Source organism: Grus americana, chromosome 3 (genome assembly GCF_028858705.1).
Source record: "Grus americana isolate bGruAme1 chromosome 3, bGruAme1.mat, whole genome shotgun sequence".
Taxonomy (NCBI): domain Eukaryota; kingdom Metazoa; phylum Chordata; class Aves; order Gruiformes; family Gruidae; genus Grus; species Grus americana.
The window spans coordinates 104805637-104821212 of record NC_072854.1 but is presented as its reverse complement, the minus strand read 5'-3'; the positions used below and the strand labels follow the sequence as shown (position 1 = coordinate 104821212).

The 15576-nt window shown below is 48.2% G+C and overlaps 2 protein-coding genes across 4 annotated transcripts; one reads left to right on the top strand and one right to left on the bottom strand.

The window, feature by feature from the left end:
- The first annotated feature begins 23 nt into the window (after positions 1-23).
- PFN3 (profilin 3) lies at positions 24-829 on the top strand. The gene has a single exon (XM_054821513.1). It carries the CDS (start codon positions 425-427, stop codon positions 827-829), a length of 405 nt encoding a protein of 134 aa, XP_054677488.1. The 5' UTR covers positions 24-424.
- Positions 830-9659: 8830 nt separating this feature from the next.
- On the bottom strand, positions 9660-13374 carry C3H1orf115 (chromosome 3 C1orf115 homolog). Of its 3 annotated transcripts, none has more exons than XR_008576704.1 (3): positions 12945-13374; positions 12617-12802; positions 10345-10477 (listed from the first exon to the last, which is right to left on the bottom strand). XR_008576704.1 is itself a non-coding variant. In XM_054822742.1 (2 exons), exons 1-2 carry the CDS (start codon positions 13236-13238, stop codon positions 10358-10360), a joined length of 414 nt encoding a protein of 137 aa, XP_054678717.1. In that variant the 5' UTR covers positions 13239-13331; the 3' UTR covers positions 9660-10357. The 3 variants fall into 3 exon arrangements, 1 of the variants encoding a protein (XP_054678717.1); XR_008576703.1 differs by lacking the exon at positions 10345-10477 and adding an exon at positions 10512-12510; XM_054822742.1 differs by lacking the exon at positions 12617-12802 and having other exon boundaries at positions 9660-10477; positions 12945-13331.
- Positions 13375-15576: the final 2202 nt, after the last annotated feature.

Sequence of the window (15576 nt, the reverse complement as noted above, 5' to 3'; positions counted from 1 at the left end):
GGTCAGCAAATGGCGGCACCTCAGGCTGGGGTGGGGGTCCCATGCTGTTTGGCCGCCTTGGGGCATCTGCCCACGCTGTCTGCTTGGTACGAAACTCGCCAGACCCCCTCCGAGAGCTTCCCGCTTGTTGGCAGGGTTGCAGGGAAGTCACTTTGTGGGGCACCCGGCTACAAGGCAAATATGACATCATAGAATAGTGACAAACTGGAGTGGCAAATTGCCGCTGTCATCACAGGTCTCTCCTGACAGGCAAAGCAAAAGCCTTGGCTGTCGATTTCCCCCAGGTCCCCCCATCCAGGCTTGCAGGGATCTGAAGGTTGGACTTAACAAATTGAAATTTTTAGGATCGGTGTGCCGAGACCAAAGTCCCAGCAGGGGGAAGACGGGGAAGCTCAGACTTGGGCATTTCTGAGAGATTCGGACGATGGATTACTGGAAGTACTACATCAACAGCATCCTGGCGGACAGGAATGTTGAAGATGTGGCTATCATAGGCCTCTTTGACAATCGCTGCGTGTGGGCGGCCAAGCCAGGAGGGCTCCTCGCAGCCATCTCACCTCAAGAAGTGGGCTTGATCGTGGGCCAGGATCGGAAAACGTTCCTGCTAACAGGAATCACCGTAGCTGGCAAAAAGTGCAGTGTGATTCGTGACAACCTGCTGGTGGATGAAGACAACGTGATGGATGTCAGAAGCAAGGGCAGTGACAGCAGATCCATCTGTATTGGCAAGACCCCCAAAGCCCTGATCTTCCTCATGGGCAAGAAGGGAGTCCATGGAGGAGCCCTCAACCAAAAGGTCCACGATATGATTGTGGGCATGAAAGTATGAAGGAAATAGTGCTAAAGAGACAGACATCTGCCTGAGCACAGGGGTGCAGTTGTTTCTGCAGCAGAGAAGGGAAATAAACCTGATTTTGTTGCACATCTCTTTGCCTGCTTCTTTCAGGTGAGGGGTGCTGGGCAGGCAGCAGTGCTGGGACACTGTCTACCTCACCAGCTGTGGTACAGAAGGGAGTAACATCTACATTCCTCATCAGGACAGTATTACTTGAGTGGTCTCCCAGCCATCTTGGGTGATCGCTCCCTGTTACTCTCAATTTACTGATGGATTTGGGGGTGAAGGTCTCTGATAAGATTAGCTTTGGGAAAGGGCAGGAGGGAGGACAATCCCTTTGCCCTCTTGTTCACCACTTTTCTGTTTAAATCATGCCCTAATGCCATTCATGGGCTTTGAGACCTTTCTACATTCTACAAGTAGGCCACAACACAAGGATAAGCAGAACTTATTGTTTATTTTGAATTTGCCCGTGGAACAAGCCCAGCTCATTCTGGAGATTAACTGTTGATCAGCAGAGCCTTGTGCTGCTGTTGGACTACATGCAAGGCACGTGCAGAGATAGTCTGCCACCTGCTCACCTTCCATGTCATTGGAAACCCCTACTTAACCCCAATTTGCTCAGTAAAGTAGTGTTTTTATAAGTTACTTCTCTTGCATCTGTGACACGGAGATCCTCTGAAGGTTGCTTCCTTTTCATCCTGCCTAGTCACCGAGTCCCTGGCCTCAAGATCACGGGCCCCTGTAAGCCCTCCCAGACACCCAGGATGACATGGAGTCATGCTGAGCACTGCAGATTTCCTCCTCCATTCACCAGTACAACCCTCCCATCCTGCTCCCGCTTGTAACCCTAAATGGCCAGTTTGAAATGGGGCAGAACTGGTGTGCTTGAGAGGGATCCGACACAAGGAAGACTCGAGGGGTATCTCCAGCAGGGCTGATCTCCTCACGCACAGGCTTTCCTCGCTCCATGGATCCTGGCAGCTGTGGCAATAAGCCTGAACCCACCATACGCCATCCCCACTGCAGCACAGGTGGGCTGTGACCACTCACCCATGGTGAGACACCCCATCCTCCATACCCCTGGGACCCCCGCATTGAGCCAGGTAAATCACAGGCGCTAAACTGCTTGGTCTGGTTTGACCAGACCTCCCCCACCACTTTGAAATCATTGACCCACTGAGTCAAAAATAATTACTTGTGATGACTTTTATGACTCTGCCACAGACACGAGAGGAGAGCCAGCCCTGCTGAGCAGACTGAGAGACCTTGCGTGCTCTTTGATAACCGTTCATCTTCTTATTTAGCATGGAGTCAATATTTTGTAATTTAATCGAATTCACACAGAGATCTTTAATCTGCAACTGCACCCACAGGAGCAGAAAAACACTGTAAGGGGATCCAGGCATCTAATGTATTAGCAAATGTTCAACAAAACTGCAATGACCATCTAATTAGTGAGCACTGTCTGATAAGCCATGCTTACAAGCATGAATCGAAACAAATTAACTAAAGGGATAAAAACACAAAACCACAAACTGGTTTTAGAATCTAACAATGAAAGCAATGCATCAAATGCAATAAATGAAAAAAAAAAATTATGCTGGCCACAAGTTTTTAAAAAAGCATGGGCATTCCTGACACACATTGATGTTATTTTCACAAGATTAAGGCAAAAATGAGTAACTATCTCCTGTGAGTTCTTGAGCACTAGTAGTACTGTCCGCTGTGCAAATCACAAAATGCAGAAAGCTTTTGCCCTCTAAACTTCAGTCTATGAGGCCTCAAAATGACAGGATTTGGAATAAGAGGAGAAAATTTTGGGTGATTTACTGCTTGCTCCCTTCTCCTGGGTGCCAGAGAAAATAGGTCTGGAGTGTATATATACTTTACCAGCATGAGAATTTGGAGAAGTATGGACCTATATAGTGTGACAGTGTTGTGAATAGCTACAGCTCCTCCCTAGTTACACATTATGGGCAGCACAATGGTGAACCAAACCAGATTCTGCCAGTTTTAAGGCTTGTTAACTGAATTCAGAAATAACTCACCTTTCCTAATGACTACCTATTAATTTAGAGAAAATATTTCTAAATCCAAGAAGGACCTTAAACTTGCATTCCCTAAATCTACAAGCCTGGATGGAGCCTAAGGAGATTTTGTTGAGACCAGCCCTGAAAAGCAGCTATTACATCCAGCCCTGACTCTTCTTGGAGACTACAGTGTGAAGGAGCTTAAAGAGGAATGACAGAAGGCAGCAGCATCTGCATAATCTCTTCTCTCCTGCTGTGATACAAGGAACATAAAATTAGAAATAGCTGCAGAGAGCATGGTTGTGGCTTAATGTTTCAGGTCTAAGCCTGCAGCCTTTGAGAAAAGCCCTCTTCACCCATACCTCTGGGCACCTCTCAAAAAGCCTCCGTAAATAGCTTGACCGGCAGGTCTGTGTGATCCTCCATCCCAGGCAGACTTGTGCTTACCTAGGAGCCACCAACTCCTTCTGCTGTAAAACAATGTGAACAGAGCCATTCAGACAAAACATAGGTCCTGCTTTTGTTACAATCCAAACACAGCCTCTTGCCTGACAGAATTGTATTTGCCATAGCCAGAGCAGGCACAGTAAACCCACACATAAAAGGAAATGACCGCGTTTTCGATTGCTTACCACTTCATCAGACTTCAGGACAGATGTGCTGAAACTCTCCACACCAGGTCCTTACCTCAGGCTGAATTTGCATAAAATGCATCTGAGCAGATAGAGGATTTGCAGCATCAATCCCATGGCAAACCGGGGCTAGGCTCTCTCAGGCATGGACATGGGTGATGCCGGCTTATCTTGAAAAAGCATGGTGTCAGCTGAGAAGCACCCACGTGACAAATTTTCAGGTGGAACAGATTTTATAGAGAAAGTAATGACATATCTGCCTTCAGATGCAGGGGGCAATTGGAGATAATTATTCTAGAGAGAAATTTAGACTCTGTCTTAGAACAACGGCTCAATCAGAGGTGCAAGAAAGGTGAATGACGAGGAAAGATTCAAAGAATTTTACTTGTTTCCACTGAAAAAAAAGACAAGTGACTGGTGATCTTGTAGGTCTTTAGTTACGTGCACAGTACTATAGTTTGGAAAGGCATAAAATACTGCACCAAGGGGGTAATTTGGATGGACATTATGAAAAAATATATCCCAGTAACAAAGACGGCAAAATGCTGGCCTAGATCAGGTGACAGGGTGTTAGGATGGAGCTAAATGTAGGCTGGGCTTGTCTCAGTGAAGGAATAGGGTCAAATGCCCACACCTGGGATATCCCAGTTATTTTTCCACCGACTCTCTGATAATTCAGCAAAAGGCAGGGATGAGGGAATGACATGCCTGAGTATGCAGTCATCCCATGCTGATTTCAACAAGATATGATAAAAATTGTATTATACACACACAAATTATATCCTTCTTCCAAACTTAGAATAAACAATGAATTCGAAAGATTCCCTCATAGAGAGGAGGGGAGGATAAAAGCATTGCTGTTTCCTCTTTCAGTCTTCAAGGAAATCAGAGTTCAGTGAGTCATGCGCTAGAAATGAGCTCAGTAAAATCTCAGGCGAATAATTGGCGATGATAGAATTAAAAATAGAATCATTAATGATAGATGCCTTTTAATGGAGCCAGAGCAATGAGAGAAAGGGATCTTTTTTGTGAGGCTTTTCCTATGCAGAGGATCCATAAATACATAGCAGCCAGACATGTCGGTAGGCTACTTTGTTCACTGTCCAGTCATATAGGAAGATGAATTGAAAATTGTCTTTTTCCTCTAGTCAAATGTTCAAATTCAGTCTCTCTAAATCCACCAGGACATTACAGAAATAGCTGTTCCAGGCAAATGTTCGGCCCAGCATTAACTAATGCATTTACATTTTCTGTAAATGCGATTCTTCAGGTGAATATACTATGAGTCAGGCAGCTTTAGGAATCTGAGTAGTCAGGGTAGAGCTGCATGCCATCTGGGAGAGCAGGGAAGGACCAAAGGAGAGGCTTCACTGGGGAGCAGTGCATTTTTTCTGCTGCACAAGGACTAACACACTTTGGCAGCTACGGTGTAGCAGGCATCACGGGGGAGGATGGGATTCAGCGAGGACAGGAAAGTCCCCACCGTAATTCAGGCACAGCTGAAGGAGCAATCTGATGCTAGCTTAGTGTCCCAGGAAAGGCAGCAGCAAGGATTGCTTTATGGGCAGCAGCAGTAGGGGAAAACAGAAAGCATCAGGAGACAAGTACAGACAGCGTGTTGGAGCTGGGGTCCCAGGCAGCTCCCGCGGGGCTCATTCCAGTCTGCCGTCCTCCATTCCTCCGGCGTTTGAAATTACACGTCCTCTCTTAAGCAGCTGGGATTTCTCCAGCGGAGGATGAGATTCAGAAACAAGAAGTGGCCGTGGCTGGTCCAATTTCCCCCAGTGAAGCATACTTCATGAATGTTTTTAGGGCTCAGCAAGAACCTCAGGGCAGTGTAATGCATTTTTAGGTGTTGAAGGAAAAAAAAAAACCAAACCCGAACAACACAAGAACAACGTTGCTATGCCTTTACATTTGAAACGCTTGCAAACAGGAGGCTCGGGGTAGGAAACACCGGTATACCGAGCCACACGTTCCGCTGCTGGGACCCACCATCCTGAAGATGGGTCCGGACAAACCGGGAGGCCAGCCTAGGGGAGGGCAGAAATCCCTGCAGGAGGTGAGACAGAACAGCGGGGCAGGCTGACGAGGCTGGAAATCTGCTTTTTTCCCAGGAGATGGCACTAAAGGACAATTGCTTTTCAGCCGGCATCGTGCAACGCAGTGGAAGCTTTGCTGGGGGCCAAACTGCTCTTCAGGCAGTTTGCACTGCCGCCTTCGCAAGTCGCTCCTTGTCAGAAGCAAAGGTTTATTCTTAGCGTCTGTGCTTTTCGGAAGGGTGAGGATATCCGTCTTTTACATCTCCATACAGTAGATAAAGATAAGCTTTCTGCTCATCATGGCAGGATCCCACTCGTAGCCTCAGAGAGTCACCCAGGCTGGAAGGACCCCATGAGGTCTCTCCTCCAGCCTCCTGCTCACAGCAGGGTCAACATGGAACTCAGACCGGGTTGCTCTGCACTTTGTACAGTCATGCCTTGAAAGCCTCCAGGGACAGAGCCTACTCAGTCTCCTACGGCAACCTCTTCTCATGCTTAATTATCATATTAGTGATTTTTTTTTCCCCTTATATCTGGCTAGAAACTCCTGTTTCAATTTATGATCATTGCCCCTTGCTGTCTGGCTGTAGACCTCAGTCAAGAGCCTGACTCCATCCTGTTGACAACCCCTTCTTAGGTATTGCAAAGCTGCTGTCGGGTCCCTCCTAGGTCTTCTTCCCTCCTCCAGCTAAAGGAGCCCAGAGCCCTGAGCCTCTTCTCGTAGGTGATGCAGGATTCAAGGAGCACCACCCTCTTTGAGCTTAGGCTAGACTTCACCCTGAAACAGGCCTAGCAGTCTGATAGCTCTTTCCTACAAGGAGAAGGAAGAGGAGAATTTGCTTCCATTACTTCCCTTTAATTATCTTCATTAATCTACAAGCTCTTCAGGTTCTCTGCTGCTCCTTGAAGAAAAACGATTTCCAAAGCAGACTGTGTACAGGTAACTGCAGCAACTTGGTACGGATTTTAGGGCCAGTTTTGTCTCAGAAGAGGCCAGTGCCTATCTAACAAGGGACTCGGCATACAGAAAAAAGAGACGACTGGTTTTATAGCACCCCAAGACAAAACCTGCCCCCTTGTCAGTCTCACAGACAGGCAGAGGGCAGAAGGGTCACTCATCCCTGAAGTGACACTTGGCCTGGGACTGGCAAAGCCCTGGAAGCACCGAAGTGACGTGGTGTGGCGTGGTATGGCTGTCCTCAGTTACACCACTTCAAAAGCAAGCTGTGCCAGAGTGCTTCCTTGCTGCTAACATTGCAGGACAAAGGACAATAGCTGTGAGTCCTCTGCCACTTCCTCAGAGCTTACGGCAAGCCAGAGCAGTAATTAAATGCTCTGGCAAAAACAGCAGAAATAAGCTTTATTCTGCTCTGTGACTCATCGAGCAGGCACAAGGAATAGCCAGGCATTTAATGGAAAAGTGACTTGCCAGGCTGTTCATTTCTGAGAGAAGCTTGGACAAGTTGACTACTTCTCACCACTCTTGCATGTATTCAGCTTCCTGAACTTACTTATCCTGCTCTTTGTTATAAAACATGGTGAAAGGTGGGTAGAAATCTGAAGGGAACCAGACAGCACAGTAACACACCACCGAAAACAAAAACCTGCATGGTGAAGGGATGGTAAAGGTGCCTGAAGGGAGGAACACATTTCATCCAGCAGCAATATTCACCACATCCTACCTTTGTCAACAAGAGGGTCAAATGTCCATTTTATTCCTAAAAGGAACCTGGAAGCAAGCTGCAGACAAGCCCATTTTAATAAAAGAGCCTGCTTGCAGGCGTGAGTTGAAAGCTCTCCCTGCTGGAGTGGCTCCTCCAAGGCCAGCCTCGCCAAGAGCACGTAAAGCCTGTGCAGAAGCCGAGCGTTCATGCCGGACTGCCCTCCTGGCTTGGCACGCCATCAAAGCTGCACCGGGGAGCCCAGCCTCCTCACCGTCACCGACATCTCGCTCTCCTCTGAGTCACTTGCAGACTTCCAGCACAACAGCTCTGCTTCAGACGGAGGTTGCCATTTCTTGTCCGCTGAGCAGGATGACCTGCCACGCGATGCCAAGTGAGTCAGGGAATATTTGCTCTTGTCTCTCACAGCACCGAGACGATGTTTAGCATCAGCGCTGCAGGATCTGCCCTGTCCCACCTGTTTGCATTGTAGCTAAGCCAGACCTGGCACAGCAGGGACGCTGCCGTGATTGACAGGAACTACAGCCCTCTGCCATCCACCCCGCTGAAAAATGAACCTCACCCCCCAGATTCAGATTTTCTAGATGCTGCTGTGTCAGCTGGGCTGGTGAAGAGAGTAGCAAACCCTGAGGCCAAGGCTTGGCCTCACACATTGGCTCCACCAGCTGAGAAGTCAATTACTGCTCAAGGAGTACTGATAAGCAGCACTAATTGGTAGCCTTGGTTGAGAACTATCAGTTCAGTGAGGAAGGAAAATAGTCTGGCATGAATCACCAGCTGTTTTATAGCAACAGCATAGCTTACTTTCTCTTTCCTTTTTTTTGGGGGGTGTCTACTTTAGAAACGCCATTCAGCAGAAGCTGACTCGCCAATATACATCAAGCTTTTCTTTTCTCAGGCTCACACAGAGACAGCATGTACCTAGCATTCCAGTTCTGTACGGAGAGCAATCAGGTTATTCCCTTAAAGTTGCACCAGGCGAACAGAGACCTGAGGTCAGCAGGCAGAAGTCTGTGGTAACCATTATGCTGAGTGGTTCCACAAGCTAAAGTTCATGTTTACCTCTGCTGAAAGTCCCTGCACTGAATGGGTTGGACCATGGGTGTCGCAATGAGGGAGCAGTCTTGCTATTCAGGGGACACACGGACGAATAGATGGACACTCATTTCACACAGAAAAATGGAGACGCAATTCCCCCCGACATTGCTATAGTAATTTTAAAAAATTGTTAATGACTCATGCTATAAAATATAGAGTGGTGGAACAAAATTTGAAGTTAATCCCGAAATACACAGGCTGGTGTGGCACGCGGGCTTTAGGACAGCTCTGTTGGCACTGCAGAAGACACAGCAGTTATCAATACCCTCTGGCACGCTGGCGGGGCAGATCGGACAGACAGGATGGCCCCACAGGGAAGTTCAAGAGAAACAACTAAAGGCACAAAAATCAATGAGCGAAATCCCTTTGTGGCTATTCCTACCCCAGCTCGTGCAGCCTTAGATCCTCTACAGCCTCATCTCCGCACCTTGCCTTTCCTGAGCATTGCCATACGGTCGGGGCTACAACCGCGTGCGTCCTTCTAGGCGAGGGCTGAGGCCGCAGCCAGAACAACACGGGGAAGTTTACACTGCAGCTTCCCCTCGCTGCTCGGGCCACTGCTGAGAAAAACCTCCTTTCTGCGCTTACTTATGCTTGTAGGGAAACACAAGATGTGGATCACATTACTTTTATTTACAGTCCAGTTAGAAATGAGCATTAAAAAAAAAAAACCCACCACCCACCCTTGTTTCATTTGCTACATTTAAAAGAAATACAGTGTGGTTTGCTAAGACATGTGAACCCATTCACTCAAAAAAGGGAAAAAAAAAAAAAAAGGCAAATTAACAGCGTTTTTTTCCAGGTAAGTCAACTCCTTGGTTACAAAAACACTATCAAAACTAGAAAGAGCTATAATACAGAGAAAGTGCCCACAAGGAAATCATTTACTGCTACCACAAAAGACTAACAGAAAAAAAACCCCCAGCAAAACCAAAGCCTACAGAATTTTGAAGGCCCATAAACCCCCTTGTTCCTGTGTCATCAATACGAGATCCCTGGAGGTGTGACATGGAAGCTGCTCCATCCACACCGCCGAGCTGAGCCATCTGATGTTGACATTCTCTAGCTACAACTTCCACCTACGGAAATGAAGATGGAGCTGGCAGGTTATTTGGCTCCATTCTTACACAAAACAGTTGTACATTCTTATACAAAATGCTGGATGTAGTTTTTCCTCAGATGCAGCTGGTAATCCATTTTCTTGTCTGCTGACTACCACAGAACTGGGTGTTCTTACAGCCCCAGCTTCTAGAGTCAGGTATGTCAGATATAAACTCCATTTTCAGTAAAAAAAAAATAAAAATACATATACAGGTTTGACAGCAGCAGAGGAAAAGTTTAAAGTGTTAATCACAGTGACCCTTTAATGCCCCAAAATCAGAAGACAAACACACCTCATTTTCTTTCTGGATTTTTACATCAGTCTTAAGATTTAAAGGCTCATTATTTCCAGTGTTTAAAATGAATAGACGTGATGCAGCAAAGCTCTCCGTGTCTCAGACCATAGTCCATTTATATCCAAGTATATTTTTAAGTATGCTCACAATCTTAACCCTCTCGGGAAAAGAAAAGAGACATCAGAAAACCAAAGACTACCTTTTCCTGATCCCTTGTTATCTGCTTCCTCCACTGCTTTGACAATTCCTTTCACTAGCCAGACTCAGAACTCCACCCCCCCCATCCTCTATTTTCCTTCATTTCTCTCTCCCTCATCTACTTGCTTTTCCATCCGTCCTTGGCTCCCTTCCACGCATAGCACAAAGCTCTAGAAAACCAACTCGCGTCCAAGAACAAACTTCAGCTCAATTAATCGCAGATTATTTCCTCATCCTTGCATTTCTTTGACCCGATCTGATTTCATAAAGCGCCGGAAGTTTTTGCAGAGTAGAGCACTCAGTCCGGGGGAAGGGGCTGGCGGAGGTGCTCGGGGCTGGGACTGTTTGTCCAAGGGGTTTCTCAGATGCGGGTCTCAGATTTAATTCCAAGAAAGCAGCAATGGCCTCACATCCTCCCCGGTGGGGCGTGCGGAGCTGCGCTAGCGGATGAAGGATGCCACCTGAGCTGCCACTCCAAAGGGAGCAGAATAAGCCGTCGCTAATCCTTGCAGGCCAACCACCAAGTAGTGGCATCCCTTCTGCAGAGCTTTGCCGACGTTCTGTGGAGAGAGATGGGAGAAGGGGATTTAAAAAAAGAAAAGAAAAAAAGCAAAAAAAAAGAGAGGTGATAGAAAATACCTTCACATAAAATCGTTCTGACAGCCAATGTCACCAACCCAGAAAATTAACTTCTCCCACAGCTAATGAAGGCTTGAGCATGGAACAACATTTTACCATCTATTTTTATACAGAAAATACACACCCACAGAGTATAGTTAAAGCGAACGGATGCAGCCTCCGCAGGAAGCCAGGCTTTTACGTGGGCTTCTATTCAAGAATAAAATTAGTTTAAATTCATACCTAGTTTGTAGAGGTACGTGTTTACCCTGCACACATGTTCTAAGTACATTAGTAACTCTTAAAAGCACATAAGCTGTTAAAACTAGAGCTGAACAAGAAGGCAATAAATCACTGAGAATACCTCCATGGAAATTTCATTGCTTTTTGTCAAAACAAGATTTTTTTGGACAAAATACGACTGTTTTGACCCACTTTCACATCTGTAAACATTCAAGAACTCATCTGTGTACTGCATTAGAGATAACTTGCTACAGATAATTTAAACTAAAAACCTTAAACTAATTTTAATTTCACTCTTGCTAGTTTTTGCTCACATGGCTGGGGAATTAATGTAATGTGGTCAGTTTGGGAGGAACACGAGAAGTAACTGTTAGTAACGCTTTATGGTGGCTTGGGACTAGATCAAAATCATCTCCTGTAACATGAAAAACACTGAAACAGAGGATATACTTTTAAATCTGTGAAATCCAGTCAATATCTACGATATTCCTAGGATTTCTTAAAGCTGGATTACAGCGGTACTGGCACGTGAAAACCTTCAGCTGTCACGATGCCACTACGTAGCTGAATTTTGCTGTATTTACTCCTATGGAAACTTACTTGAAGGGAGTTAGGATGGCAAAATAAAAAGGCAGCTGGAGCCCAGGGGCAGAGCCTGAGGATAGAGGAGGCGCAGGGCTTTCCCTTCCCACATCTGCCCTCGTCCTACTATGTCACACTGGTGACTTCATTCCTCCTCCCTGCACCGTATCCCTGCAACTTACCTACCCAGACCTCACCAATGCTTTCACGAGTTGCTCTTTACTGTCAAAGCCAAGCTGGCAAACGTTCCCCGTGGGGATGTTGTCTGACCAATGCAAAAGGGAATATGCAGTGTTCAAGGACTACCTGGTGCTCAAAACGCTAGTATAAGCGCCCTTATACCAACAGCACCTATAGCAATAGCACATCAGCAAATTTATGAACTGCTGCGCCGTAACCATGCTCACAAAACTGCTCTGTATAAATCAAGCCTACGCTGGAAGCTCTTCGGGCTTGAGACTGCTTCATACTACAGGTGGTTGGAAATCCCAGCGTTGGGAACCTGAAGTATCAAATCCATCCCGGAAGAACGGAATAGTCGATTCATCTCTTTAGGCAGCAGTAGTATTTGTGGGAGGCTCATGACTATGCTGTCAGCTGTAAACTCTTGTGAATTTTAAAAGCAAGTAACTTTGCCAAGCTAACCAGCATTTTCTGCATGTCAGACATAGCAAGCATATCTTTACCAAAATCATCATTTTTTTAAAGAACGCAGCAGAAAGGCATGTCTTGTACTGCCGTCTGTAATCTCTCCAGTAGGAAAAGATTCCCGACACCAGACAGGTTTTTCCTGCTAACACAGAAACTGGTTTTTGCTAAAATATCCAAGACATAGCTGAGCTGTGTTTAAGTGACATGAACACCAGAAAAATAATCGAATTCTTCCAAACAGGACTTTTGTAATCAAAGGCACCACCCACCCTCCAGGGATAAAAAACCCCAAACATCCAAATAAACCACCAGACTGCAGGACTTGGGACTTTCCACACAGGAAAGCAAAAGACCGATTTCGCTCCAAAATAGTAGTTATACAATGAAGAACACGTTGCATTTTTATTTTAACTCACAGCAGTGATTTTTCCGGGAACACTAGAAGGTAAACTGGCAAATGAGCGTCCTGGAGGGATGTTACTGCCCTTTCTTTCGGTCACTTCAGTAGAAGAAAGAAAAAGGCAGGCCAATTAACTGGAACTTTTAAGGAATGGTGTCAAAACAATGACGCCGAGGGAAATGCAGAACAAAGAAAGGCAAAGTACCCGTCACATGGATCAGCTTAGTGTCGTTTTCACTCCGAAACGGCAGATTTTCTACTCTCTGATCCAGGCGAGGGTCCGTGTCGCGCCTTCCCCGGCAGGAGCGGCTCCTCCCCGGCAGGAGCAGGAGCAGGAGCAAGCCAGCGGGCTGACCCCCGCCTCGGAGCCAAGCACCGACGCCCGAACTGCCTGAGGGACAAGCGGGACTTCCGAGAGCCCCTCGGAAAACACGCTGCCCGGACCCCGCTGCCCGCCCGCCCTCCCTCCCTCCCCGCTCCGGCTGCCCCGGGCAACGGCGTCGGCGGCCGGTCCGGGAGCGCTCTGCCCTCACCTTGCCGTACTTCTTCAGCCGTTTCCCGTAGGGCCGCTTGCTGCCGGCCCGCGGCGGGCGCAGGGGCTCGTAGGAGTCGGGCAGGAGGGCGAAGCGCACCTTCCTGGAGGCAGCGCCCTCCTCCTCCTCCTCCTCCTCCAGCGCCGCCGCCCGCGGGGCCCCCGCGCTGCCCCCAGCCGCCGCCGCTTCCTCCGCCTCCTCCTCGCCGGGCAGGATGGAGACCTGGTCGTCACCGGGCCCGCGGCGGGAGTACCTGCCCCTCGCCTTGACGCCCAGCCGCGCACCCACCGTCATGGTGCCGCCGGGCGCCGAGCCGTCTGCGCGGACCTCCGGCCGCTTCCTCCGCCGCTGCGCCACAGGTGTGGCCGGAGGCGGGCGCTGCCCCCTCCCCGGGGCGGGACGGTCGCGGGAAGAGGCGCCCCGGCCCCCGCCGCCGTGCGGGCCGTGCCCGTGGAAGCCGGCCCGGGGCGAGGGGTGGCGGAGCCGCGGCGTCGGGCACCGACTCCTCCACCCCCGGCCCCGCCGCGGCTCTGGAACGGAAAACCGTGTCTCGCCTTGCTGGGGAAGCGGGGAGTTGCTGAGGGAAGCCCGGGACTCGCCTCCCGTCAGCTCAGGAGGAGGGAAGCCCACCCTGTCGCTAGCGGTGGCCTCCCACGCCGCGACCACCGGAGAAACACTGGAATGGCTCCTTCCCCGGCACCGCACGCACCGCTCCACGCCAGCAGCGGGTTCGGGACATCACGCTGTTTTCCCGTCCGAAAAAACCCCCCAAACTCCCTGGTAATTCCTCTATGAAACTGTTCCTACTTACAGCCTTGAGTGACCAGCATCTCCAGGGCACCGTTCTGCTATCCCAGGCCAAGAGGAAAGTACCAAAGCCTCCATTTAAAGGCAAAGTTTTTGCCCAGGTGCGGGGGAGGCTGAGCGCCACGCATCTCTGCAGCTGCCGGGCTGCAGTGTAAGCGCTGCGCTGCCTGAGAGGTGTTCGTGTGGCTGGGGTAGATCAAGAAAAGCAAAATTGTATAGGGAGGATGGATATCATTTATTAAAACGGTATATTTATCAACATTTCATATATAGACAAATACTTTGGAGAAGCAGGTGCAACAAGGGGACAGACTAATCCTTTACTGTGGATTTTTCTTACCGAGGAACAAAGCCTTGAACCTGTGCGCCCTTAACATCCAGGAAGTAAATCCTGCACCTAGCGTAGTCCTCTGCCCCAAGGATGGGGTTTCACCACTGTCACAGCTCCAGCCAGAAAGCCAGCGGACAGCTTGGCCGGCCCTCTGAAGGGTGAAAGACGTGAGCTAAGTCTCAGGTCTGTCACTATGGGAAAAGCGCTCTGTCCCTTCCCCTATTTTATATGAAAGGCGTCACCACTGCTGTTACCATCATCAGGTTTTTAATTTAAATCTCCCGAGGTGGAGAGCTAACCCCAGGACAGGGTTTCATGCTCTGAGTACCCGTCCCAAACGGAGACCTACGACAGACCGTGCGCGCAGAGCCTGCGGGGCCCATTTCTGAGCCCGCCCCCCCCCGTTCTCTCCCCCACCTCCTGGAGCCAGATGCTGAGCTTGCCTGCGTTCAGGAGGTGCAGGTATGTCCTAGACGCTGCAGAGACACAGAAACGGAGTAGCACCGTAGCTCCTGTCTCATGCCTGAAGCAGCAAGGTAGAGGAGTTAAGTTTTGCATGCTCTGATACACTGCTGTAGATTTTAATGTGCTACTTTCTTAGGTAGTTTGAGGGATGAAGTAATTGCTTGATGCTGATTAAGTAGCAGCATCAAGAAATAAAATACCAATAACCTGTAAGCAGCTGTTGCATGGGATCTTTCATCTTATTAACCTCAAGCTAGCTTGAAAAATTGTAAAGAAAAAACCCACATTAAATATTTTTCTGGGGCTTTGAAAAGTGTTTATGCCTAGGTTTTCTATACATAGATCCATTACTGAATGTATACTTTGCCCCTAAACGAGAAGTGCAAAGATAGTGAAAAAGAGGACGTGTCTTCTCAAGAAGGGCAGGCCTTTCCCCACAGACTGGGTTCATACCTCACGAGTTCGTTTCATTTTCCACAGTTCAACGATCAAAACCCCAGAGAATTCATCTCGATTAAGAGTTAGTCTCCATTTGCGTGGCGTCAGGGGAATCACAACGTGTTCCAAGATTAAGATGTCCAAGGTACCCCTTTGGTGCATGACACCAGGTATCAAAAGTCTCACGTCTAACAGCTCATGGAATGTTAGCATCGTTCTAACTGTATAGTGTTAATGATGCCACTTGGTTCTCAAACATTATTTTCAACCCACAGAAGCAGTAGTGAACATTTATAGTCCTTTCATTGGCTATACATATACACATTGTAATGTTTTAAATTGGACTGCATGAAAAGGGACCTACTTAGTTTGGAAGCATCTGTATACCTTAAAGAAGTAAAACAAAAACCCAACCCCCAACCAGCAGAAGCATGTGGTAATCTGACCGCTCACCCCCCACCCACCCCAAACACCCCCTAGAAACACTGCCAAGAAATTACAATTGAATGCGTAAACCCTCAGAAGATCCGAGACATCCCTATCCCTTCCCGGAGCTGTGGAACACGATGTGGCATTTAACTGTCTTTCAGA

Coding starts and splice junctions, on each gene's coding strand:
- PFN3 (XM_054821513.1), top strand. CDS start 425: ATGGATTACTGGAAGTACTACATCAACAGCATCCTGGCGGACAGGAAT.
- C3H1orf115 (XM_054822742.1), bottom strand. CDS start 13,238: ATGACGGTGGGTGCGCGGCTGGGCGTCAAGGCGAGGGGCAGGTACTCC. Junction 10,478..12,944: donor GGCTGAAGAAGTACGGCAAG/GTGAGGGCAGAG, acceptor CTCTCTCCACAG/AACGTCGGCAAAGCTCTGCA.